This window comes from Poecilia mexicana, unplaced genomic scaffold, assembly GCF_051168715.1.
Source record: "Poecilia mexicana isolate PSO_F unplaced genomic scaffold, ASM5116871v1 scaffold_16, whole genome shotgun sequence".
Classification (NCBI taxonomy): Eukaryota; Metazoa; Chordata; class Actinopteri; order Cyprinodontiformes; family Poeciliidae; genus Poecilia; species Poecilia mexicana.
The window spans coordinates 11,411,457-11,438,834 of NW_028263385.1; the positions used below are offsets into that span (position 1 = coordinate 11,411,457).

Sequence of the window (27,378 nt, forward strand, 5' to 3'; positions counted from 1 at the left end):
AACCATTACTGACAAGTTTTTTATATTTGGTATAAAAACAACATATTTTTGCTTATTTACGTAGCATCATAAATGCAACAGTTAGGGGCGTATACGTTAATTTCAATGAAAAGTGTGGGCAAAGCATGCTAATGTATACTTTACCTCTTTAAAACAGAACTGTGTTTGGTAACATTTATTTAGGCATCCACGACTTCCTGATTAGATAAAGTAGAAACATGAGATTACAGAAAAACTGTTTTTCTTCAAAACAGGAAAAAAAAACTCTTCAAATAAGGGTAATGTGTTGATTTTGATGAATCAATAGTTGCAAGGAAATGGCTGCTTGCCTAAAGTTACTATCTCCAGTCAATGATGGTTAAAAAGCTTAAGTCTGAAGGACTGTAACAGGACCAAATGTTATCATTTCACCACATACAGTGAGGATGATTGTAGTGGAAGTAAGAAAAAGATAATTTTGGGTTATCCTCGTGTTATTGCTCCTATCTCATTTTGTTTCCAATGCTCATTGTGTCGTTAACCTTTGCCGGTCTCCCTCTCTTACCTCAAACCTTGTCGGGTCGTCCCAGCTGCTTCCACTTTGGGAATCAGTCCGATCAGCTGATCAAGGGATCAGTAATCACTCTCCAAGCAGAAAACCCTCCAAGACAATGCAAAACTTTGTAAGTTCCCCTTCGGTATGCTTTTCCAACCTTTCCCAAAAATACATTTTCCTTTGTACCTCAACCTGCCTACATGAAGTATTGCTGCAAGAAAATATTAATTTACTTGAAGGCTTTTTAGCAAGGGTGCTAAATGAATGTAAATGGCACTTTTTATTGTTTTACACATGACGTGTGAACATAATCACTTTGTGGTTAAGTTGCCAACAAAATAACAAATAATAACAATCTTGTACTTACCTTTAAAGGGATGTTTTCTTTGTTAATGTGAATTTGCTCTTTTGGCTTACTAGAAATAACCAGCTTCTGTTGATTCCCACAATTATTTGGAGATGCAAATGTCAAGCAGTAAAATGACACAGGGTTCATGCATTTAATGAATAATTTATTTTACCTTTACACATATTTCAACTGACAAAACAACCAATCCGAACATCCTAAAGAGCTCTATTTCCACAAGCCTTTTTTTAAAAATAGTGTCTTACAAAACATCTTCAGAACCACTCCGGACAAAGAATAGACGAGGCTCGAGGCAGTTCTGTGAAAAGTGTCATGCATTGGGGTTAGTTATTTCAATTATTCCTAGAGTTTTCAGAGTCTTACAGTGTTTAATAAATAATTACTTAAAAACAAGTTAAATCTTTCTCACATTTATCAAAATGTAGTGTTAGATTGTGTGCAGATCACATCATGATCATCTCATATGCGTCTTCCTCATAAGAGCTCAGCGACATTTAGCAACATGTCCAGAAAGGTGGTGAGAGCGTGCAAACCTGCGGAGGCAGTTGGGGCAAGAGTACGGCTTTTCCCCCGTGTGAGTTAACATGTGCGTTTTCAAATGACCCGACAAACGGAAGCTTTTGCCGCAGTCTTTGCATGTGTAGGGGCGCAGATTAGTGTGACTCCTCCTGTGCTTGCCCAGGTCGCCGGAGGACGTATAGCAGCGGTGGCACTCGGGACATTCGAAGGGTTTCTCCCCAGAGTGGATCCTCTTGTGCTTCACCAAGTCACCGGACTGAATGAAACTCTTGTCGCATTCGGTGCATTTGTAGGGTCTCTCGCCAGTGTGGGTGCGTTGGTGGTTCCTCAGATGCGAGAGGCGAATGAACCTGTTGCCGCACACCGTGCAGTGGTAAGGCCTCTCTCCGGTGTGTGTCCGTAGGTGGACTTTTAAAGCTCCCAGATCTCTGATCTCCAGCCCACACTCCCCACACTGGTGAGCTTTCTCGTTGTTGTGAAGCTTGGAGTGAACCCTCAGGTTCCTCCGAGTGTTAAAGCTCTTTCCACACACGTTGCAGTGGAAAGGCCTCTCATTGGAATGCGTCCTCACATGAAGATCGAGGCTGGACTTAAATCCAAACTCCTTCCCGCACTCAGGGCAGGAGTACTCCTTCTTCCCTGAGTGTGTGGTTAAGTGGGACTTAAGGTGATGTGACCTTATGAACGCCTTGCCACAGACATCACATTTAAACGGCTTGTCTCCTAGGTGTATTTTCATGTGTTGGCGCCAGCTGCTGCGCTCCCCAAACCTCCTCCCACAGTCCTTGCAGACAAACGGCCGGTCCCCCGTGTGGGTCCGCATGTGGTCCCCCAGACTCTGGGGCGTGCGCAGCTTTTTGCCACACTCTGGACAAGGCAAGCCGGTATCTAGACAGATCGGCTTATCCTCAGATTCAACGTTTGGTTCGTGACACATATGGCGACCTTGGCCCCAGGTGGCCTTGAAACTCTTCCCGCAATCGGCGCAACTGAGGTGGCCCCCTCGGATGACTACAGACATGTTGTGCCAGCGGGTGCAGTGGTTCTTCAGGTTCTTCAGGTACTGGAAGCTACGCGCACAAGTCGGACATGGATGAAGCCTGCGGGGGGGAGCCGAGGGGTGGGCCTCACGCATGTGGATGCTGAGGTGGACTTTAGATTTAAAGTTGCAGCTGCAGATGGAGCAGGTGTGTTTAAGGTTGAAGCTTAGGGTGTGGTTTGGAAGGCTCTTTTTGAGGTTAGCAAGATACTCTTTCTGATGGACCCACTTCACATGTTTCTCTAAATAATCCAAGTCAGTAAAGGAGACAGTGCAGTGGGGACATGGAAAAAACTCAGAAGACAGCTCTAAGGAGAGACAAACACAGACAGGAAAGTATGTTACATGATGAATTGAGAGAAAACCAAAAAGGAAACTGAGAACCAGCGCTCACTATATATCTTCAGTTTATTGCAGGAAATAAGGAAATAATACAGGAAATCCTTATTGCCTGCAGACATGCACTAGGTGCTGGTTCTCAGTGTGTTCAACCGCTCGCTTTATTGCCTGTGCAACTAAAATTATAGCTTACTAAATGTACCTTTGATCTGAGACATTTAAGTTTGACAAAAAAAAAAAAACAACAAAAAGAGTTTTTTATATCTGTAATATCAAAAATAAAGCAGTTGAAATAATTGTTTTGCGAAATGTATACCTTGAGCTGACATCACATATTAATTCTAGTGAATCTAACAAACCCAAAATAAAATTCAGCTAAATAAGTAGGATTTTCTTGGCATTTTTACAAAAAAAACATATCAAGAATCTCACTATTTTAGGTAGATATTTGAGATTTCAAGACAAGTCAGGGAAAGAATGGGGTACTGCATGAAAAACCATGTTAAAAATATGATAATGTTTGATTCGAGTTGTTCTAATACGTATTGGCAATGAAGCTGGGTGAAGTATTTCTGAAGCTCTAGGAGCTGGCAAGAACTTAACTTGCACAATAAACAGCTTTATTGATGAGTTTTTAGGTGTTTTTATTGATATATTAACCTGCTACCATCATAGAAAAACAACTGCAACCCGTTGGACTGACTGTGAACCTGCAGTGCTGAACTCTGCCATAATGAAGTGCTGTGTAAGTCTAGTCATGGGCAACACTAAACCCAGCCAGAGACGTTATTCTTCCAGTCCAAAGAAGCCAAAAAATAAATAAAAAATACTCACACCTGCTAATGGACTTACACTAGGTTAAAGATTTACAGCTCAGAGTAGGAGTAAAATATTGATCCTTAACTGGACTTTAGACTTTTTGAATGAATAAGTTGTTAATGTCAGCAGTAAAATCAAACAAACCCCAGGGACCCCTCAAGTGCTCAGTCCTCAATCTTGTGACACATGGCTGTGCTGTCAAATTCAGCACAAACAGGAAGCCCACTTTGACTGGTGATGATACTACGGTGGGGGGATTTGATACCCTCTTAATGCCACCGAAACAAGAAATCTGACTCAGAAAGAAATGGTTGAATGTTTTCCCTCCTACACTAAAGGTCATAACCTCTAGACACCACACAATTGGCCATGAAGGTTGAACAAAGGATTTAGGGATAACAGCTGTATGTCAGCCAGAGAAAACATTCAAGGAATATTTGTTTCATTTTCCCTCATGTCATTTTTTCATCAGACTATGTTTAACCAGTTTGTTAAAGTCTGGTGTCAACCTCGCTGAGCTTTGCTGTAATTTAACAATTTCCAATAGTTTTACCAAAGTTCTACCTCTTATGAATCATATATTTATGGGAAATTAAAAACACATTTTTTTATGTTTGTATTTTCCAACAAAAACTTTAGAAAAAAACAGGTAACATCCTCATGTGGTGGAACTGTAATCATTAAAACAATCAGCAACAATGCCTTGCAAAAGCATTAACACTCCTTGATTTTTTATTTTATTTTTTCACTTTTTGTCATTCGATAACCAAAAACCTGAATGTATTTGATTGGGATTTTATGTGAAAGACAAACAAAAAGTAAAGCATAGTTATGAAAAGGTAAGTAGGAAAAATAATATTTATTTTGCGTCATGTATTACAAAAGACACTGATGATGGGAAAAATGTTCATGTTAAAGTTAATCAGTCAAATCACAAATATTTTTTCTATAAATAAAACTCATCCAAAACTGCACATAATTCCGTTCAATTTGATTTTAAAATGTACTTATTCAACTAACATTAAAATAAACATTTTCAAGCAACAAAAATGATCCAAACTGTCAGGTTTGAGATTTTATTTTCATCATAATTTACATTTTTGTACCCCCAAAATAAACAAAACATACAATTACCCATCCTTACTGTAAAACCTACCACCACACTGTTGTCCACTCAGAGACCCCATGCTAACTGGGGAGGAGCTGCAGATGTCTACAGCTCAGGTGGGAAAGTACCAGAAATCTATCCTTTGTGAGCAGAGAAAAACTAATAATGCACCTTTAACACACCATCCCACGGTTAATTGAAGGTTATTGAATCAGTCCTGCACTTTTCTTTGCTGTGTTAGCTTAGGTTTGTTACCCATTCAGGCACAACAAAGCAAATATAAATGCACACCATATCTTTTTATTGATAACTTTTAAAATTATATTGTAGGGCTTCCACCTCACAATAATGTACTACTCTGCATTGGTTTATTATATAAAATTTCAGTCTCAGTTCTATTGTGGAGTGTGAATAATTTTGCAAGGCGCTTCAGATTTTATTGGCAACATGAAATAACAGTATTTCTCTTTTCCAGTGACAATATACCTGTGCAGACCCCCTCTCCCTCCTCAAACTCCTCCTGGATGTTCCCCGGATCGTCGTCGTCGTCTTCTTCTTCTTCAGCCTCCTCTTCACTCTCCCTCTCCTCCTTAAACCACGACTCTGTCTCCTCCTTGACAGGAGCTCCATCGGAATCGCAATCAAAAGGGAGGTCAAAGTCAGACTCAACTTTGACGTGTCCCTCATCCGGATGGTAACCATCGCTGACATTGTCAGGCTCATTGTCCAAACAGCTCGATGTGTCCTCACAGAAATCCTCACCGATTTCCAGCAGATGAGGTTCCTCCTTTATCAAAACGTTCAGATCACATCCATTAGTAGTGTGTTCTTCATTAGAGTCTTCATCTTCCTCAGCGGATGAGGTCTGCTGCTCTGAGTCAGACTCTTTTTTGACTGTGATTACATTGTACTCTTCTTCTTCCATTTCTTTCATCATGGCAGACTTCATCTTCTTCTTAGCACCAAAAGCATCTCATTTTGTCTTCGTGGTGATTGCCCTTGGCAACAAGGACAGTTGCATGCAAAAAAATAAAAATAAATTTAAAAATAGGCTAAATGAAACTGTAAACAAGCGCAGTCGGCTGCTGCTGTGATTTGCTAGCAACCGTTAGCATCAAAGCTAAGCTACACAATCAGTGAATTAACCGCAGTGGCACAGCTTTGCTGCGGCTGCCACTGTGGTTTGCGTTTTCTCAGCTCTAAAGACGACACGTACAGTCGATAAATAAATAAAGATTAAGGAGAGTCCTTTTTGTGAGGTTATACGAGCTGGCCCCCACCGCTTATAGGTTACATTAGTGTTATAGCGAGCAGCGAATACATAGCAACACAGGAAGAGCTGCAGCTACTTCCTTTGTAACCAAACAGGTCAGGCCAATGAGTGCTCCCAGTCTAATTAAAGAGACAATAGCATCCATCTATCTATGGACAGCAAAAATGTGGAAAGTAATGGTCTTGTCAAAAACCAAACAACATGCAAGAAAACTGCGATGGGGATGTCTTTCCTTTTCTACATGGCTTTCAAAATGTTTCAAAATGTAAGCCATGTAAGGTCATACACCCATATTTTAGGGCTATGACCTCTCATACCCCTAAAATAAGAGCAACTGTCAAAAGCCAACTAGTAAAATATATTAACCGATGTGAGACAAGAAGCTTGAATTCAGGCCCAAACTCTCAGATTACAGGACGTGAGGTTGGGCTTCACATTCTCCTTGCAGGACTATGACCCTAAACAACCAGGGATAGACTTGACTGTTTAAATCAAAGCATATTCTTGTGATGGAATGGCCTAGTTAAAGTCTGGACCTAAGTGCAATTGTGAGCGTAAACAGGAATGGGTAAAAAGCAGAGCTGGTAAAAACAACCTATAGACTTGGACCTATAATATCAGCAAAACACGGTTTTGCTAAGTTAAATGCATGGCACAATTTCAGAATTTTATTTGTAACAAATTAAAAAACAAAACATGAACAGTCACTTGGATCTAAATATTTGGTGCAATAAAGACAAAATGCAGCCATGTTTCCAGAGACTTTATTTCAGCTGACTCAGGACGCTGAATCTTTACTCAGTCTTTTTGCACAATACTGTTCCCTTTCTTTGAAAACAAAAGAACAAACGCAACATAAGTTATTTACAAAAATAAAGCATGTAAACAAAAATCAATTCATGCACAAAGTTACAAGACAAAAGCTTATTTGCAGAGGGCTCCTATTAATAACGTTTGCTTCATTATTTTGCAATTGATGAAAGAAAATCTTTTTCTTTTTTTTTTATCTGATAAGAATCCAGGAGCCTCACTGCCAGTTCATTTCTTTACCACGTGTTAATGGAGAATGGCGTAATGTTGGTCAGGAAGCCGCTGGCTCCATGCAGTGCAAAGAGAAACGGAAAGAAAAGTAAATACTATGAAAACACAACAGTGATTCAGTCTCAAAATGCACTCAGACCTTCTCAAAGTTCTTAACAGATACATTTTTAAACTAGTCCTTGTTAGCAATTACAATCATTTTGTGTAACCAGTCAGACTAACATGAAAGCAAAACAATGGCTTCAAAAGCATAATTTTGTCATTATTATGGACTAATCCTGTAGTGTTTGACAAATAATTTTAGAGACAGAACAGAATACCGATGTGGAAAACATTACCTTGTCATCTCTTTAAAAGAACAAAACAAGACATGAAATGTAGAACATTATTTAAACTTTCTCCAGGAGCTGCACCGGACACGTTTACCGCAAAAAGTTTCAAGTGTAAGCCAGCTGACTCGCAGAAAAGGCATAAAGTGAAGGCAGATAAGACGAAAAGTAACAGAAAAGGTGGATGAATATGCAAAACCATACCCAAGAGTTTAACAGAAACAGGCAGCTGACAAGCCTGCCGCGTATCGAGTTGCAGTTAGAAATCACTAATACTGACTGATAAAATAACCGTCTCACAAGCAACACTGTGTCTGCACTTGGCTGACAATTAACATGACGCACATTAATTTGTACCAATTTTAGTGTCTTTGCAATAAAATTTAACACCGTCTGATTGTCACCTTTTTAATGCATAAAGCACATGTTGGTTCCAAAGCCGCATTTTGATCTAAACTGCCTTCTTGTTTTTTGGCGAATAACTTTTAACCAGAGCTCACCTGTAGTGTGGTCCTACCTCATTAGGGATTGCACACCCACATATTATTTAGTAGAGTAGCAGTTGTAGTGCATTGCAGAGACAGCTGACTTGGTCATGTGAAGCGCTGAAATACCGTAGAGCAATACGTCATACAACATAAGACACTTAATTCATTATACAGTGTATGTACATTTCTGTTCAAAAAGCTCATTTTACTGGCTGTACAGTAACTTTCTTTTGGACTTTGCCTTTCAGCTAAGATTCTTTCAAAGAAAAAAAAAAATTAATTTATAATATTCCAAACACTTTACAGACTTTCCACATCTGTCTCTATCTCTATTCTTCTGTGCTGCTTGCGTTCGTTCCTACATTGCCATGGTGGTCAGGTGCTGATGCAGACCCTTGCGGCCCGCGCCCGCTCCCGGATGGCCGCCTCCACTGCCGTGGCCGCAGTATTCCTGCAGATTCTGGCGCAGGGTGACCAGTGCGGAGCCCAAGCAGGCACGATTCGGTGCCAAGACACCGCCAGGCAGCTGGAACAGGACGGTGGCTACCCCGGCCATGCCGTCCTCTGTGGGCTCCAGGGTTATGGGCCCCACCTTGAAGGAGGAGTAGGAGAAGCCCATGAGCTGCGAGAGGAAAGGGTCAGAGCGGCAGAACTGCTGGTAGCCAGAGTACGTGGATGGATGGTGATGATGGGAGGACTGGGTGCCTGCGGTGGTGCTGGCGTAATGATGGGTGTTTAAGTAGTGCAGTGGCAGATGCTGTCCGCTGTTGCCTCCCCCACTCAAGGTGAGGTGATGGTGGTGGTGGTGGTGGTGGTGTGCTGTGGGTCCGGAGCCCGGGTCGTGTTTATAGACCGGTCCCGCTCTGCCCCTCTGGCCCACCACCACGCCGCTTAGCTTGCCCGTGCGGGCGTGAGCGATGGATACGGTGCCGCCCCCCACCCCGCCGCCAGCTGTAGGTAGGTAGATGAGCTGAGGCTCCTCCGGTTCAAGGTAAATGGTGAGTTTGGCGAAGGGTCTGGAAGCCATTTTGGTCATCTCCTGAATGTGGCGACGCTGCTCCCGACGGAAGTCCAGGAACTGCTTGACCTTCCACAACAGGACACACACAGACAGGAAGAGGAAAAAGCAGGAGAAGAAGACGGAGAAGAAGACAAAGAGGTCTATGTGGGCCTGGTCCTGTCGCACAAACAGCAGCCCCTGGGACTCGCCCTGTCTGTCATCCGTTCCCACACCTCTGAGAGCGATGTAAAAGCGGCTGGACTTCAGGGAGTGCACCTCATGGGGAAAGGTGATGACCACGCGGTCCCGAACTCCGCGGACGATCAGCACCGTCTGAGGCTTCCACACGGTGATGTACGAGATGAGTCCCTCGGCTCGCTCCTCTCTGATCTCCCTCTCTGCTCCCGGCGGTTTGGCTTGCAGCTGCAGGGGATTGTGGGAGAGCACGGGACCTCCCAGGCTGGACGAGGCGTTGGCGAACACTTTTATAGGGGACGGAGGAGAGTCCTTATCTGCCCCTGCAGCTGTCCCTCGACTTGCTGATTCGTCCTCTATCTTAATAGTGTGAATCCCTGTGTAACGGTCCACGTCCACTATAAAGGTGTCGTGCGAGTTCGAGACATAAACCTCCACTTCTCCAAAGGTGACGTCAATGGTGACCCGGATGTCCACATTTGTAAACTTTGGCTGAGCGGCGAAGAACACGGTGCGATCCTTGGGCAGGTTGCGAATGGTGGGGTCGTGGAAGCAGTTTGTTTGGGACGTGGGGTCAAAGCAGAACTCTGAGTCCACGTTGAACTGACGGTAACACTGGCGCCCGTTCACTGGGTTCCCGTTGAAGGAGTCTTTGCATTTGGCACACTAAATGGGAGAGCAAGACAAAATGTGAGAACAAAAAAAAAGCAGTAACGGTTAGCAGAAAAAAGGAGAACGTGACATTCTTGTACACAAACATATTTGCCATACTTGTTGCCTGTAACAGTCTTTTCGATCATTCTGAGAGGTGCTGCTCAGGCAGGACGAGGTCTCTGTGTTGTTTTGGCAGGGGCAACTGCTACCATCGGCGTCACATGTGTCGGCATGGCCATTACACTGACATCTGCAATAAAGGGAAAACATTAGCAACAAATAGCATTTAGAAAGGAGTAAATATTCTTTGTTTTCTACATATGCATGACAGCTTTCTGTCTTACAGCACAAGAAGATTTCTGTTGACTTGGTAGCTCTTTGGTTGCACTTAATCCAGATAGAAAAACACCACAAATTGCCTTGAAAAAAATCCCAAATTACTGTTTTCTGCATTGTAGGTTATGTTCATGTCTGACAGGCCCAGCATTACACTCACCAATAATAACAGTGAGACGTGAGTTATACATTTTGTAATGGATAACAAAACTTCTTAAAAAGTGCTTTGTAAAAGTCTTTACACCCTTGAAGTTTTTTAGATGTTGTCATACTCGACTACTAGGATTTCATGTTCCAAATTAATACATAAAGGATAATTATAAATGAAACTAACTCCTTCTGATGTTAATTAATTACACATCTTTTATGTGGTGTGATCTCAGCTGTTCTATAAAGGAAACAATGGAGAGCAAACTGCATCATAAAATAGGTCAATGATAGAGTATATTAAGACTTTTAAAGAAGTGTTCTTCTGGAAGGCAGAAATTATTTTATTCGCAATAAAAGTTTGCAAACTGTGGGTTACATTTTACTTCACAGTTATTAGCAACTTTTTCCTGGTCTATAACATGAAATTCTAATAAAATCCATTTAACTTTGTGGAAAATGCGATTAAAAAAAGCTATGAATACTTTTTCTGAACGCTGGGTGAAAGAGGTTTTTTGTAAATGGTAGTAAAAAGTGAATCAATCGTTTTTTTGAGCACCAAGCAGTACTCACTTTTCACACTTCCCATTCAGTAAGAAGTAGCCACGACGGCAGCCCTCACACTTGTCCCCAACACTGTTGTTTTGGCAATTCACACACACGGCAGTATTTTCTGTGGGACCTTCAGACACCCATTTCTGAATATGATTCAAGGATACAAGGAGAAGGAAAAAGTAAGGACACTTACTGGTGTATTTGTTGTTAGAGACTGAGAAAAAAGACAGGAGAGTTTCAGAAACGTACCTCAACGGCGTCTACAGGGAAGTGATGAGGGTTCTCGATGGCCTTATTATATTCATCCCGGGACAGACACACCACGCCGTTTCCACGGCAAAAGTCCCGACATGGACGACAGGTGCCGCCATCTACTGCAGAGCCTACAAACAGAGGCTTGCATTTCTCGCAGTGAGTACCCTGGAATTCAGGCAAGAAAAATACTGATCACTACTGAATATGGAAACAAAAAAGTGTGTAGATGTTAGACTTTTATTAACACTTACTTGGGTGTTATTGTGGCACTCCAGACAAACATCGGGTTTGTCAACACTAGTGCAGTTGCTGTGCTTGTTGCATTTGCACTCAGACGAACAGTTATCTCCAACAAAGCCAAAGTGGCACTGGCAAACCCCTGGGGACACGCAGGTCCCGTTAACGCAGCCCTGTGCGCACACCGGCTCACACTGACCAGAAACACTGAAGGGAAGAAGCACAAGAGATTGAGATCTCGTTAAACATATAAGGTTACAATAAGGCGCAGTGTGGTTTCCTACAGGTTAATTTAATGTCATGCTGCATTGATGCAGTACTGATGAATACTCTCACCTCTGCATACCAAATCCTTGAGCTAGTGCCAACAGCAGGGCAGCCTGACCTACTTTCTCATTAATATTGTACATCCTAGTACATGCAGGTTTCATAAAACACAGGCATGCCATATTTGAAATATATATTTATTTGACATAGCAGGATTTGATGTTTCACAAGATGCATTTTATGTCTTAACTTGAGCAAAAACACATTTTTAGAAAAGCCGTCGTACATGAGATAAAAACAATGAGAAAGCAGTTTTACTGACAGCTGTTCATTACCCATTAAGTATGTAACCCTGCTTGCATGTGCAGTGGTAGCCCTCAGGTAAGTCGTGGCAGTCCTGAGTGATGTTGCAATGGTGATGACTGTTGGCACACTCATCCTCCTCTGGACAATCCAGGAAAGACCAAGTGCTGTTTCTCACAGGGCAAACGCCCTCACTCACACCTGGAATGGGATCAGTAGTAACAGTTAGACAAACATTAATTATTTTTGTAACGTCGTGAAAGACTGCTTTTTGAAATCTTCAAATGAAAATTATTCTCACCATCTACGCCCCCTTGTAAGCAGCGCCCAGCTCCATTGCCTCCCCCAGAAGCACACCAGCCACACTGAGGCCTGGCGATGCACTGGGAGCACTGGGTGAGCTGGGAGCACTTTGGAGAGCAGGAGTCTCCCCCAGAGAGAAGCCGGCCACACTGGCCCGCTTCACAACGAAGAGGCACAAAAGATGGACTCATGCACTGAAACATGGAAAGATGGTTTTGTTGGATATTAGGATTATTTAAATACAATTAAAGAAAAGTAAAGCTGTTAGATTTTACCTGCTGCAGAGCCATACTCCACACACAGTGCTGCCAGCCCCCATCAGAGCCCCTAGAGCCCAGACAGAGGCTGCAGTTATGCAGAGTGTGACACGGAGGAGGGCACGGGAGAGGCGGAGACGACTCCACCTGCATGGGGGAGACGTTGAGCAGCGCGTAGCTGAAACACGTCCAGTCGTAAGTGGGGTTCACGCTCAGGATTCGTCTTGTTTCACCTGAAGGAGGAACACACTGCATTCAACGATTTGGTAGAACATGAACGACATAAATGCCTTAAATCTGAATTCATCACAAATATTCAAATACATGTGGAACCTCATATCCTCAACAAATAAAGGTTTCAAAAACCAGTGTTCGACAGCACCTGTAATCAATGTAGAATAAGTCAATGTATCACAAGTCTATGTGCCTTTAAAAAAAATGTAAGATTCGTAAGACCTTTCTTATTACTTTAACAAAATATGTTAGCATTGATCAATCCAATAGAGGTTGGAGGAGTTTAAATCAGAGGAGTTCATATGATTTGCCATGTGAACCAAATAATTAATTAAATGTATAGACTGCCTGCAAAATATAAACTTTTCTTAATTTAAACATTTTTTAAATTAAAAATGCAAAAAATGTCTTTTTAGTATTCTACATAAATATAAACTTGCGATAATTTAACGACAAGAACAAAGCAGCCTGATTTTTGTCAAATAGGTAAAATAAAGAAAATAAAAATTTTATTCTGTGAATTTCTCACCTCTCAAAAAAATTTAAAGTGGCCATTTATTAATACCATTCTTAAACTGCGGCCAAAGATGTAAAATATTATTACAACGGTCTTAAATCTTAAATGGCTCACAAAATGCACTTTGAATACACCTGGTATTGACATAATTCACACTTGGTTCTTAAACCCTCCTCATAAAAAAGAATCGTCTTACACTTTTTCACATAATGTAGCTCATGACGATTCACCATTGATTCCACACTCAAAAAAGCAACAGAAAAAATTTCAAAATGCAACTAACAAGTTTTTTCCCCAAAGAGTGCTTAGACCATCTCTAAACCAAGATGCCCTTGGGAATAAGTTATTTGACTTGAACTAAAACTATTTAGAAATGGAATTAGATACTTAGCAACCCTGAACAGGAGCACTTAGTTTACATACTTTAGAACAACATTAGATTAGTTTTCTTTCTTCTGTTTCCCTTTCGATTGTTATTTTGTTTGTATTTCCTTTTAACTCATGTAAAGCACTTTGAATTGCCTTGTTGCTGAAAATGTGCTATATAAATAAAGTTACCTTACCATACCTAAAAGCTGTTACTGTATAGAGTAGCTTAAATAAAATAATGTTTTATTTAAACTACTGTATCAGATATAAACTGGGATTTTCACCAGATAAACTTGTGTACCTGTGCGTTTGAACTGGCGAGTCCACATGCATTTTCCAGAAGCCGTACACTTGGGGCAGTCTGAAGCCTCGCAGCTGGTCTCAGTGCAGTTGCTGGACAGGAAAATTTCTCTCTGGTTGATCCGACAGTCATGTTCCGATGTACAGCTGACAGAGCTACTGATACAAGCTCCTTCTGGACAGTTTGTGCACCACTTGCACTGTAAAGCAGACTGGGGAAAATAAAAATATAGATTTAAGTTTAATGAATGTTTTGTTAATCAGATACTCTAAAATCAAAGCATGTTACCTGAGGTGGACTGGAAAAGGTCTTGGGATGCCGAGCTAGGCATTCGCTACAGGTCTTAAGTCTCCGGCACTGATCTGGCTGACGAGGAGTCGGGGAGCAGGTGGAATGACCCAACATGCAGCCAAGTCTGGGGACAATTAATGTCTCAGGTAAGCTGCATTAACTATAGTAGCTGCAGATCATTTCAAGCTTAGTTTACAGAGTGTGTTACCTCTCTGCAGCATCAGAAGAAGTGCAGGTACCCCTACACCACACACAGCTGCCTGTGGTGGTGTTGCAGGCCTCTGGTGTGGGCAGGAGGGCACAGGGGTCAGAGGGCACAGTCAGAGTTAGGAGTCTACCCAATGTGACACCGTTAAAGCCACCGGACAGGAAAAGACGACCACCCCAGCTTGTCATCGCGAGAGACACAGAGTGATTGACTGGATCTCCAACAGCTGAAACTGCATGACAGACGGAAAACTATTAGTTCATAGAATATTGTATTTTGAAATGAAGCAGCAGCTTAATATTAAGAGAATCACCAGGATGTATCCAGGTGTTGCAGTTGATCTGGTACAGAGACACAGAGTTGCTGTAGTCTTCTGCTTCTGTCCTCCCACCTACAATCACCATGGTGTCTTTGATCAGAGCAGCAGCGTGGAAGAAACGGGACAGGGGCTGTAAAGCAAATAGACAATTCATCAGCACTGCGTGAGGTGGTCAAACCGCATATAAAAACATAAAAACAAGACTAACTTGTTACCTTTATCCCCTGTGAGGGAACCAGGAGAGACCAGGTCAGGTTGGGGTAATACAGGCTGTAGAGCTCGGCTGACGGCTCCACTGTCTCCACATGAAAGCGATAGCCTCCAAATACGTAGATGGCATCAGTCTGCTCATGATACACAGCTGAGTGGCCATATAAACCTGACAAAAGGAAATATGGGTAGCATCAGATTTCTGGGCAGAAAAACACATTACCAACATCCATCTACATTTCTCTTGACTGTTCTATACATTTTCATAACAAGAGCCTTTTGAGGTTTTAAACTGAAGGTTCATCAGTGGATATATTGTTATTTAACGTGAAAAACAACAGCTATGAAACCTGTAGGTGGCGTTCCAGTGTGGGGGACAATTGTCCAGTTCCCTGAATCAGGGTTGAACTCCAACAGATGATGGTTGAAGCCGTTTTCAGGAGAGTAGCCTCCGATCAGGAGAACCGAGGAGTCCCAACGTACGGTTAAAGTGTGACCGGCCACCGGGGGCAGCACTGAGCTCTGTCACACAGGGGTCAACATTGGATTTCATTTAGACATTTTTTTTCCCCCACACACACACAAAAAAATTCTAAATCAGCGTTAAAACAATTGCTAACCTTGTGTTCTCTCCAGACCAAGCTGCTGAGATTGAGACACCAGGTATCCATGGCAACACCACTTTGAGTGACACCGCCTACCACTAACATTAGGCTGTGACCGCCCTCGTGGCTTCCAGAGTCCAGATCATAAGTGTTCAGCAGCGCAGCAGCGTGGTGATAGCGAGCGCTGGGAGTCGCCCCTCCATCTACAGAACTGGTCAACATCTGGGTCCAACGGTGCTCTGACACAGAATATCTAAACCAAACAGAGGGGGACTTGCTATTTATACTGAAGGACAAACTGGACAAGAAAGAAAGCGCTAAAAATGTCAAACATTAAACCTCTCAGAGTTTTGGGACCTAAACTGATTTTATCTCAGATTATTCCATCCCACCTGTACACATTTCCAAGAATGCCGTCTGACAGAGAAAGCCCCCCGTACATCCACAGGTTGCCCTGAGGTCCAGCTACCAGAGAATGTCCCATCCTGTGCAGGAACCTATGGGCATGTTTCTGTAAAACAGAAGTGCTTGAAATGTCAGGATGGATTTGTAATTCACAAACTGCTCCAATTGGAAATGAAACGTATTTCGATCATGTTTGTTTTAGGACCTACCATCGTCAGTTGTGTGTCCAACAGAGTCTCCCAAATCAAGCTGTTGGGGTCTCGCAGAACTGAGCAGTCAGAGCCGGTCCAGCTTTCAGAACACACACAAACTCCCAGAGACTAAAACACAGCAAATAATGACAGACAGATATCCAAAAGGATTGATGTGAACAAGTTTATTTGTCACACCTGGTTTCATCTAAACTGTAAAAACAAATTTTAGTCCAGTTCTCCAAAGTAACTTAAGCTAAAATTCAATTTTCCCACCAGAAAACTTACTATATTACAAACTCCTCTTTCTTCTGTTGCTCCACAATCTTGAGGGCACATGGGTCGGTCACAGTACGGCCCCCCATATCCCTGAGGACACTGGCAGAGCCCACCCTGACACTGGGCTCCACCTGCACACACAGCGGACCCCTCTTCATCCTCATCAGAGCTCTGCTGACAACGTCGCACCCAGAAAGACGCGTTGAAGCCTTGAGGTTTGTTTGAAGAGACGTTGGCTTCAAAGTAGACTGAGATCACGCCTAGTGTTCATAAACGAGATGCACCGTTGTGAAGTCTGAAGGTGCATTAGGTGCCTAGTCAAAATTAGACATTAAAAGGGATGAGAAACATTTACCTGAGGTGGCCTCGACTGTGATTGGCTGAGTCCTTGTTGTTCCGCAAAACGCTCCAATGAGGTTGTGATCGGAACGCACGACTCCATTGGGCAGAAAACGAGGGAGGCCATCAAACACGTAAACGTATGAATTCTGCAAAAATAACACGTTTAAAAAAGATACAAGTTAATGTCACAGCAGCTCAAAAATATCATTATTCCATGAGTGGATTAATAACAAAGTAACACTGGAACTCACTTTACAGTAAGTGTGGGAGTCCGGGTGTAACGTGAGCGCTACTGGGGGGCAGAGCTGTTTGGGCTTGCAAGGTTCAAGCTTCTCAGTGACAGATAAGACCCAAAGACAGTGAGAAAGTCCTCCTTTCCCTTCTGTGCCACTCTGCCATCCCAGAGACGAAGACAAGGGGACGGTTGAGGAAGAGATGGAGGACAGCAGGACGGAGCGGCCCTGGCACTGACGGTAACATGTGCCGTTGTTCCTGTTTGTGGGAATATTCATTTCATTTAGCCTAGTTTCTATTTATCCCATTAAATTGGTTTTGTTTAGATAAAGCGGTGAAAAGCAAATGATTCTTACCTAGGGTCTCCATAATAACCAGGAAGGCAGGACTCGCAGTGCGGCCCCTGAGTGTTGTGGGTGCAGTAGCACTGGCCTGTCAGGTTGTGACAGTAACCTTGGAGCGGGTCGCCATGTCCATTACACTCACAAGGAACGCAGCCACCACCTCCGGCCAGGGCGGAGCCGAAGCTCCCCGGACGGCAGTATTCACAGTGAGGGCCTGTAGTCCAGTCTGAAAGATAAGCGAACAACAACCGTGAACATTGTATTCTAAGGACAATACTGGCAACTGTTTAAAACATAAAATTAAGTAGATAATGGCCTCACCCTGGCATTCATCACAGATTCCAGGAGCAGTGATACAGGTGGAGTGGAAGTTGCAGCCACAGTCCACGTCGCATTCAACGCCACTCAGAACCAGCGTGGCGGGGTCGGACGTCCAGCCCAGAGAACATTCACACTCAAACCGAGGGCTGCCGCTACACTGGCCCTCACGGCATTCATTATAACAGCTGGGAAAGCGGAGAAATGTAACTTGACATCAGAATCGCATACTCAACCATAACTTAAATGATAAAAATTTAAGTTATGATTGATGATTGATTTAAGTTAAGATTCCTTGATCTCAACCATGATCCCATCAGGTTGAGATCAAGGAAAGTGACAACTAAAACATGTTCAAACAGAACTCGTACGTCTGGTTGCAGTGCAGCGTGCCATCGCCGGTGTATCCCCTCTCACAGTGACACTCGTACGAGGTGGGAGTGTTGATGCACGTGGCAAAGGGATGACAGTTGTGGAGGCCCAGCCTGCATTCCTCCACATCAGGACATGTGGGGTAAGACCAGACTGCATCTTTCTCCTCATCATCGAAGATTTCCATCTCCATTTCCATTTCCAGGGGTCTGGGTGGGGCTGAAGTTTGAGGTTCAGGACTAAGAAAAAAAACCCCACAGAGTTATATCAAGACATAAATGGATAGATTACATTTTTCTGGTTATTATCTCTAACTGCTATCAAAACCAACTGCTATAGCCTGTTAATATTTAAGAAGTATTACTAAACATGCATTTTTAGCATAGTAATGAACTCTAGCAACTTATCCCAGATTAAATCTTCACTCTGTGATAAAGGCAGCTTGGAACATGACTCATCAAAGTGTAATGAGTTCACTTACTTTGCAGCTCGAGCTTCAGCCACAGCCACACTGCAGTTATACACAGATGGATCATCCATTCCTGCCCAGTCTCCCCTCAAACACCTACACAGAAAAAAAAAACACACGACTTTTCACACACGTGTGATTAAAATTAATGCAGATTCTTTTTCCACTCCCACAAATCTAATCATTTTTTTCATAATAACACATCAGATTTATAATAGGCCATTCTTACTTTCCAATAGTGGGATTGTTGTAGTCACCACACCAGCCACACTGAAATGTTCTCAGGCACTCTGTGCATGTGTTTAAAGCTGAACACTGCTTACACTGAGGAACCGAATGGACACTGAGGATTAAGGAGAGAACCAATAAGTAAACACTCAAGTTAATCTCGCATGCAAAATATTCAGCTAATGTGTCTAAGAGATGTAAATACACAAATTATGTTCCATCAGAAATTACTTACAAAGACATAATTTGATATAATGTCAAATGAGTAGTAAATCCAACAATTGCAGAAGATTTTAGCTGAGTGTCGTTGGTTTACCTGTCGTACCAGTCCCTGCACTCTCCATAGGGATACTTTGTGAGATACGCAGCAAAGTAGAAGCAAGCTTGGGCAGATTCACACCATGCACACTGACTGGAGTTGGACAGACACTCACTGCACGTACTTCTCCTTTGAAACAAAAATAAGAAAACAATTTATGATGAATCACAAATTCCAGATGAAATCATGTAACATACAGCAAAAATGTTTGTGTTTTAGTTTTTCTGCTCACTGGTTGCAGACTTTAGGACACACGTTTGGGTCACGGATGGATCCCTCCAACCTTCCTCTGCGGCTGCACTGATAGTCGCCTTTCTTGCTGGAGTTAATCTGCCACTCACAGTAAGGGTCCTGTGGACCAAAGTTAGATGGAAATATTATGAAACTTTCTAAATTATCTACATATTTGCAGAAGAGTCACCCACAACATCAATGTTCTATAAGGTACCATTTCGTTTCATACCTGAGTACATGCAGAGCAATCTCTGTAATCCTCACACAGAGTGCAGTGCTGTGGTGCCAACAGCAGATGGCGCTGACCGTCTCCTTTGCCTTCAACCATTTCTGTCTCAGGACAGTATTCCAGGTCTGGGCTGTCTCGCAGAAGGCAGCGGGACAGAGACGGACACCAGCCGCACGACTGGTCAGACAGGCAGGCCAGGCAGGACATGTAACCCGAGCAGGAACCAGAGCGGTACGGCTCCAGGAACAGGAAGGAAATCTCCTGGAGGGGAAAGAAATTTGGTTTTTAATCTACCTTAGCCATAATGAATTTGTGGAATTTATTTGCATAGAAATTTACAAGGAAAGGAAACACAATCTTTCCTATAGTTACAGGTTTTACAACATTACTGCTCCGTAAAAGTTGAAGTATTGATGGTACTTACACTCCCTCCAGGTAATGTTCTGTTCCAGATCAGGGCCATCTCACTCGTCTGTCCAGAGCCAGAGTTGTTAAGGAAGCCTTCGGCTTGAACAAGGTAATGGTTCCCCCTGGTCAGGTTGGAGAAGAGTCGACTTCCATCTGGTCGGGCCAGTAGCTTCAGCTCCTTCTCCTGCTGGGCTGCCCAGCGACCCACTACCTCCTTCAATTGGACAGTAAGGCACTTAGTTCAACCATTCGATCCGATCATCTTATAATTCAACATACCCATACATTTTTGCTTTTTGTTACAACTTGAAACCTCAGTGTATTTAACTGGGATTGCATGTGATAAACCAAAAGAAAGCTGTGCTTAATTGTAAAATACATCAAAACACTTAGGAATATAAATGCTTTTGCAATGCTCAGTACATTTGATAGCCAAGAGTGCTAAGGAAATTTGTTGCCATTTAAACAAAACAAACAAAAAAAACATTTCATTTCTACTTTTAGAATTTAAAATGAAGATAAACATAAGATTTTGCTAAATGAGGATGGGTCTGTGGGATGGAAAGTGATAAAACAACAACAAAAAAATTTTTCCAATGCAAATATTGCAAGAGAGAACTGAAAGAAAAAATGTTACAAACCCATATTTGTTACAAGATCTAAATTTACAATATTTATCTGGTTCTTTTTTCATTTTTAGCCAAAGTTTCTAAGAGCCATTTGCGGCTCTGAAGCTGCTGTCCTTACCATTTGAGTGGAGTTGGGTCCTGATGCCACTCGAGCCTCAAAGTGGAACCTCTGGATGCGAGCCCATATGAAGACGGTCTCTGTCGGAGGAGGTGCGGGTGGAGGCCCTCCCCACAAGGGGTGGATGAAGCCCTTGAACTGTAGGGCCACGTCCATTTCTGTGGTGGGGCTTAGAATGATGTTGGTGCTGCGGAGGATGGATACCTGGCGAAGGGGTGAAGCGGATGGAGGATAATGGAGGTGGAAGTGGAAACACATCAACAGGAGAACTATTCTCTATAAACCGCTCCACATGTTTGAAACTACTTGGGAGGATAAATTCATGTCTATGCAAAACAGAGAAAAAAAAAGTAAAAATAAAAGAGCTGAGTATAACTAAAAAATATGGAGGTATTATTTAAAAAAAAGAAGTTGGAGAACAGCAGTTGAGTCACAGCCTCAAAGGAAGGAAGGAGGATTAGGAGTAAACAGAGAGGGAAGGAGTTACAACCACATCCAGAACAGTGAGCAGTTGAAATTTAGACTCCGTACCTTGTCAGGCTGGGAGTCGTTGCGGGGGTGCTGGAAGGTGAGCAGGTGCAGTCCCGGGACATAGTTCTCGGTGCGACAGGAGTGGAGGGAGGTTAGGAAACGGGTACGCTCCCCCCACCAGCCGTACGCCCCTGAGATCTGGTCCACACGGCACGCACTTCGCTCTGTGAGACCGAGAGGGAGAGGTCAGCACACAAGTAACACATCTGACCTCTTAAAGACTTTTATTATACAGCAGTTTCTTATAGTTAACTACTGTACTGAAATGTAATTTGTGACTTTTGTGTGTTGTGCTCTCTGGGAGCAAAGAGGCATGATCACACACCGTGATTGGACAGACGAGCCAAATCAGCGTCTGAGCAGCCTGTCCAATCACTGCTGAGGGCCGTCAAGTTACTGAACTCCGCCAGAGCAACACAATCACACAGAAGGCTCGTCCCTCCCATGTCAGCTCCCAACATCTTTTAGTTTCCTCTCTTCCGCCCTCCTTCCTCCCTCCTTACGTCTCACCTGACACTGGCAGGCAGGACTCGTTCTGAACACACCAGCCAAATTCACCGGGGGCTCGCGCCAGAGACGCCGGCGTGCCGCTGAACACCAGGCAGGACTGGCAGTCGGACAGGAAGCGAGCCAGGCCCAAGCACCCAGTGCTGCCACACTGTGAGCAGAAAATTCATGTTTTACAAAGGAAATATAGACAAGCATTCACAGAAAAACACATAAGAGGAACAAGGAGTCTTTGGGGGTTTCTTTGATGTCTGGTCTGCTAATTATGACTTGGACCCATTCTTGTTTCAGTTTAAGGACTAAAACATATAAGAGAGAACAAAATAGCCTTTGGGTTCTTTGACAGAGCTAAAAGATTAGTTCCCCATCATCAAACTATAAGTCTCCCTGTTTTATTTGATTATTTTTTTTTACAGTCAATATTAAGCTCTAAAAAGTGAAGTACATGCAAAGTTTAGGTTGATGGATTTATAGATAATTTAATTTTGTGAGTTCCTATTTCCGATACCAAAAAGATAAAAAATGTTTTAACATTTAACCTGTTGATCACCAATCAGGTCCAATCGATAAAAGGTTCAAATCTTGTAAAAATAAACAACTGCAGAAATCGTTACCGGATTGGTGGGCTGGTACTCTCGACAGCGGCCTTCACACCAGCTGCACTCTGGGTTCTTCAGGCACATACTTTCATCAAGCGCCTCAGCACAAACGGCATCCTACATTAAAAGGAAGTTGAGTTAAATATCCGTTTTCTTTTTGTTCTGTTTCTCTCCAGTTCTGACTTCGTATTATTCTGTATTCATTTGCTGTCGAGCACTTTGACTCACCCTGTCGCCTTGATCACTACTAACAAACAGCGGTACTTTGTAAGCCACAAGATCTCCCCGGGCAACACCGCTGTAGCCACCAGCAACCAGCAGCACACGTCCTTCCATCACCGCTGCAACATGTGAATACCGCCCCCTCACAGCTTCACCATCTTAGGAAAAATACAAAAAAATGTATGCAATAAATGTCCACAGATAATAAAAGCCTATAAGAAGAAAAAAAGAGAGAGAGAAAAAAAAAAAACAGAGTTACTGACTGGATGACCATCTCTCCCCAGAAGACACCCACTGGTGGCAGCCCAGATGATAGAAAAAGATTTCCTCATCGTAGCATTTCTCTTCCTGGTAATGAATATGCAAATTTCCACCTGGTGAAAACGGGCAAAAAGCAAAATGAATACAAAAGAAGTTCAAATCAAACTATTTCATGTTTTCTAATTTTACTCTTTCTCACCATAGACCACCATGTAGTTTCCAATGACAGTGGCAGTGTGGAAAGCTCTCTCTCTGGGGCCAGTGGTTGGAAAACGGGAACGGAAGGATGTCCAAAACCGCCTGTCCACGTGGAAAACGTCGGTGTTGTTGACCCGCACGCTGAACCTTAAAAAATGTACAAAAATGCACAGCTATTCTTTGTGGTTTAATATTGGTTTATTATTTTACTTTATAATCAAAGCGAGATTTTAATGCAATGCTTAGTTTTATTTTTCACTTTAATTTGAAAAATACACACTTAATTTTGACAAAATACTTAATATGAAAGGTTGCAGGTAGCAGTTCTACTTTTCTCTTACACCCTCCTGATAAAATGTAAATAATACCCAGCACACTTGAGGAGTTGTGTACCTTGCAGTGGTGGGCCTGTGGCCTCCGTAGACCAACAACGTCCTGGATGGGCTGTGGAACACCATAGAGTGGCCAGCAGAGGCAGGGGGTTTCCCACCAGTGGGCTGAACCGCTTCCCATCGTCCTGAACCGTGCAAACCGAAGCGATACAGAGTCGAGGAAAACATGTCGTCCTCAGTGCGACCTGGTACATCGGCAGAGGTAAGATGTATTTCTCAAAATATGATCTCGATTTCAACACAGACACACACACCAAGGTGATACAGGGATATCGTCCTCACCTCCAAAAATATAGAGATAGGTGTCGACGACGGCTGCAGCATGATTGGCCAGTTTGGGAGCACCGCGTGAATGGGAGAAACCGAGCTGTTGCCAATCATCCTGGACAGGCCGGTACATCCAGACGTCACTGGCCAGGGATCCGTTAGCTAGCTCTCCTCCAAAGATAACCATATTACCCATGTACTGTACAGCAGTGTGGGAGTGACGAGCCACCTTACATAAGAGAGTTTAAAAATGAGAAGAAAAAAAAATTATAACATTTTACGTAGACGTTCTAACAGCTTTTGCTTGATCATACATACATTTTTCATTTGAATGCAACTAAGTCCAGTTCATTATTGGATTAGGATGTTTTCTATTTATGGAAAGCTCATGTTCACCTGTGTTTACAAAGCATTTAGTCTGTTCAATTAAAGAGACATGAAGGTGCATGTTAATGATGGGTCATTTTAGACTAAAGATGGGTCATTTTAGACTAAAGATGTTTTTTAAAATCATGATTTTAAAAAACTAAATTTCACATATAAAACTGATTTTAAATCTCATTGTTAAATATTCTCTTTTGACATATTTTGTGTTTACATATAAAAAAATACTTACAGGGGAATGACCATAAGATCTGCTTTCCCATTGGTTGGAAGTGAAATTGTACTTGATCAAGTCACCAAGAGCTCTGTTCAGATCAAATCCTGTGCATAGAAGATAAAAAGTATTAAAATCAGTTTCTAACGATAAAAATTATATGTTCTGATAAGGCTCATTTTTCATATTAAAAACAAGCCTAATATGAGCTTGTTAATTTGGAAATTAACCAGCTTTAAGCAGCTATTAAACATACTTTTCATAACACCCACCCGTATAACTTTTTTAAAAAATTGATCTGATGTAATATTCTACATTTTTAAGAATTAAATATGTTTACATTAACTGTAACAGAAATAAAAGCTTAACATCAGTCTGTGTGCAACTAATCTTTATAGAGCTTTCGATGTTCACTTAGTGAATGGAGTTACTGAAATAAATGAATGCTTAATATTCTCAATTATTACTTATGACTGTATACAACAAACAGGACGAGGAGCAGCTAATACAAAGATTGACATATTTCAAAAGATGAATGAATCTGTGATCCAAGTGAAACTATAATAAAGCTAAGAATGAAGAAACAATAGAAGACAAATAACTTAAAAGTCTGTAAAAAAAAAAAAAAAAAAAAAAAAAAAAAAAAAAAAAAGTGAGCGAAAGCAGAATTTGCACCGACCTCCAAACAAATACATGGCTCCAGTAGAGGACAGGTACGCGCCAGCAGAGCCTGTCCTCGGAGGTGCGTTAGGGTTTCCCTCATTCACACGCCACCACTGTCCCGCCCCCTTGTCGTCACGGAGACCGAGCTGACAGCTGTGTCCAAGGAAGCCAGGGTTACACTGACAACGCTCTCCTTTCTGAAACAAAACCAGTCGATCTTAAACATTTAAATTCATAAAAACAGAAGGATTTACTTTAGACCTTTTCACTAAATACAACTGAAGAATTAGCCAATAAGAGGTTGTTAGAGTGGTCATAGAATCATGTCCTTTCTTCGTACCTTGTCACATTGTCCATTCAAAGAACAAGCCTGGGGACACAGAGGAGCTGTACATGATGCTCCGCCCCAACCCTGGTGACAGTGGCACTTGGATGTAGAGGAATCACAGCGGCCGTGGCCGCCACAGGCTCCAGGACAAACAGAGAAGGTGTAGGTTGCATTGAAGCCCAAGAGGTGGTAATTAGCATCACTGAAGAGGTGAATAAGCATCTGGAAGAAGGAAGCAAACATGTATTAACATCTACTATATCTGTATATATATATATAAAAATTAAAAAAAAACCCAGCAACTAACATGTTATTTCTGTTTAGTTACCTTGCCAGACTTGGCCTCAATGGGTTCAGGCATAGAGTTTCCACTCAGACTGGCAAGAAGTGGACTTTGGTAGGAGTCGCCATCGTAAACAAACAGATAGTCGTAGGTACACTCTGTGTCCATAAAGGTGAAATTTAACACAATTCGATGACCGTTGCTGGGAGCTGAGAGAGAAGAGAAAATATTGCTCAGTCAAATATCAAAATTAAATATTTGAAGCTGTAACATCACAAAATGTGAAACAGTTCTAGGCCTATGATTACCTTTTCCAATGGAGTGTATAATGTGAATGATAAGCACAACAATTTGCACCAACTCTACCTTTGATCAGCCACTCGCAGTTCCCATTAACAGAATAGTTTCCGGGTCCATCAGTCACATAACCGGGAAGCCCCCTCAGCACCTGCCTGTGGCCCTTGCAGTCCCCTGCCTGGCACACAGATGACTCAGCTGACAGGAGGACCACCAGAATGACAAAGGAGACAGAGAGAGGGGAGGCCATCTCTGGCACTGCCTGAAAGGAGAATGCCTTGTTTTAATTTCTATCAAAACATGATCCCTTATAAACATACAGTAAGTTTGGATTTAGATTTCCTTGATAAAGATCATGATCCACCATAAATTTAAGTCTGGATAAGACATCTGACAAATGAAAGCAGTCAATGGCCAATATGAGGTGTGAAATATTAAAACACACCGTCTTGATTGCGCAATTTTGCTGATTTTTCTGCAGGATACCAGTTTACGTCAGAACGCCGGGCATTACTCTAGCATTCACGAAAATATACTAACTCCCATATTTGCTCTTCAAGACGAACAGGCTTCTAGAGAAAAAAAAAACTATTTTCATGTAGCTACATGCTAAGCCTACATGCAACAACGGCTGTAACGAGCTAAAAACAAATAAAAACGCAATGAGAAGCCTCATACCTCTCTCCACTGCACGTATTTTACCCATAAAACAGAGAGAATGGTTAATGAAAAGGATTTCTAAAAAGGAGGGACTCTGAAGGCTATCATAACAAGGCTGAGGAGAAAAATGTTGCTAAGCTAGCCGACAGAAAACCGTTAACTGCCAGGGGCCGTCATAGCGTTTATTATCACATTTTAAGACCATACTTACCAATTCCCGTCTCTTTGATTGCATAATGAGTTACATTGTCGATGGGTATTATAACGGAAGCAGCCGCTTGAGTCGACCTGTCCTTTTTGGCGAAGCTAGCTCGACTAGCTAACCGCAGTGGAGTGTAAATCGTTGCAGAGAATAGAGGCTGCAACACGGAGCTCTGCTAAATCCAGATGCGTCAGTGGCCGCAGAGAACCATGAGAGACCATCCCTCGGAGTAATTACGATGTTATGATCTTCGATGCTCTTCTGTAAAAACAATCGCCTGGCTATGCATCATCTCAACCACAAACCCACACTACATTTTAAAACGCCTTTACTCTACCAGCCCTCTGGTATAGAGCTCAGTGTCGTTGTTTTGGTTTTTATGGATGGCTAGCTGTGACCAGAGGTTTCCAGCACAAAAGACGGAGCTGCAGGTTGCCTGTAACAGCACTGCCATCCAGTGGAGATGGAGGACAACGTTCAACATCTGGACAGAAGCCTTGCTCACTGCAAATTTAGTTTTTATAAGGTCAGATTAAGTTGTGCAGCAAAGGGCCACACAGTGAGTAGAAAGCAGTGATGTTTATGACATTGTCTTGGATTTATCAGTAAAACTAAACATCTATTTTTAAAAAGACAGTTTTATTTTAACATCTTAAAACTGTGGCATGCATTTGTAATAATTTTGGTTTACTCTGATACTCATAAATCCGCTGCAGTCATATTTCCATTCAGTCGGCCCCTAATTATAAAAGAGAGTCTGCCTTTAATTTATTCTCACCATGAGGCCCTTGGTAAATGTGGAGATTCACAGCTCAACGATGTCAATACAAG

General features: G+C 42.4%; 2 protein-coding genes across 2 annotated transcripts; both read right to left on the reverse strand.

The window, feature by feature from the left end:
• Positions 1-1,030: 1,030 nt before the first annotated feature.
• Positions 1,031-6,082, reverse strand: LOC106916838 (uncharacterized). Its single transcript, XM_014985401.2, has 2 exons — positions 5,213-6,082; positions 1,031-2,768 (listed from the first exon to the last, which is right to left on the reverse strand). Exons 1-2 carry the CDS (start codon positions 5,673-5,675, stop codon positions 1,387-1,389), a joined length of 1,845 nt encoding a protein of 614 aa, XP_014840887.2. The 5' UTR covers positions 5,676-6,082; the 3' UTR covers positions 1,031-1,386.
• A 665-nt stretch (positions 6,083-6,747) lies between these two features.
• megf8 (multiple EGF-like-domains 8) lies at positions 6,748-27,069 on the reverse strand. Its single transcript, XM_014985399.2, has 44 exons — positions 26,557-27,069; positions 25,755-25,947; positions 25,434-25,597; positions 25,118-25,327; positions 24,794-24,974; positions 24,133-24,221; positions 23,532-23,745; positions 23,251-23,434; positions 22,859-23,004; positions 22,662-22,772; positions 22,405-22,556; positions 22,192-22,293; positions 21,581-21,728; positions 21,071-21,234; positions 20,540-20,743; positions 19,809-20,006; positions 19,385-19,645; positions 19,154-19,272; positions 18,919-19,050; positions 18,604-18,717; positions 18,387-18,470; positions 17,905-18,144; positions 17,537-17,721; positions 17,228-17,441; positions 16,889-17,129; positions 16,651-16,783; positions 16,305-16,555; positions 16,035-16,145; positions 15,813-15,931; positions 15,436-15,673; positions 15,166-15,337; positions 14,821-14,984; positions 14,600-14,735; positions 14,287-14,518; positions 14,076-14,202; positions 13,788-13,998; positions 12,385-12,599; positions 12,108-12,303; positions 11,839-12,007; positions 11,251-11,443; positions 10,994-11,164; positions 10,763-10,887; positions 9,824-9,956; positions 6,748-9,718 (listed from the first exon to the last, which is right to left on the reverse strand). The coding sequence occupies exons 1-44, from the start codon at positions 26,578-26,580 to the stop codon at positions 8,216-8,218; spliced, it is 8,673 nt and encodes a 2,890-aa protein (XP_014840885.2). The 5' UTR covers positions 26,581-27,069; the 3' UTR covers positions 6,748-8,215.
• Between the last annotated feature and the right edge of the window lie 309 nt (positions 27,070-27,378).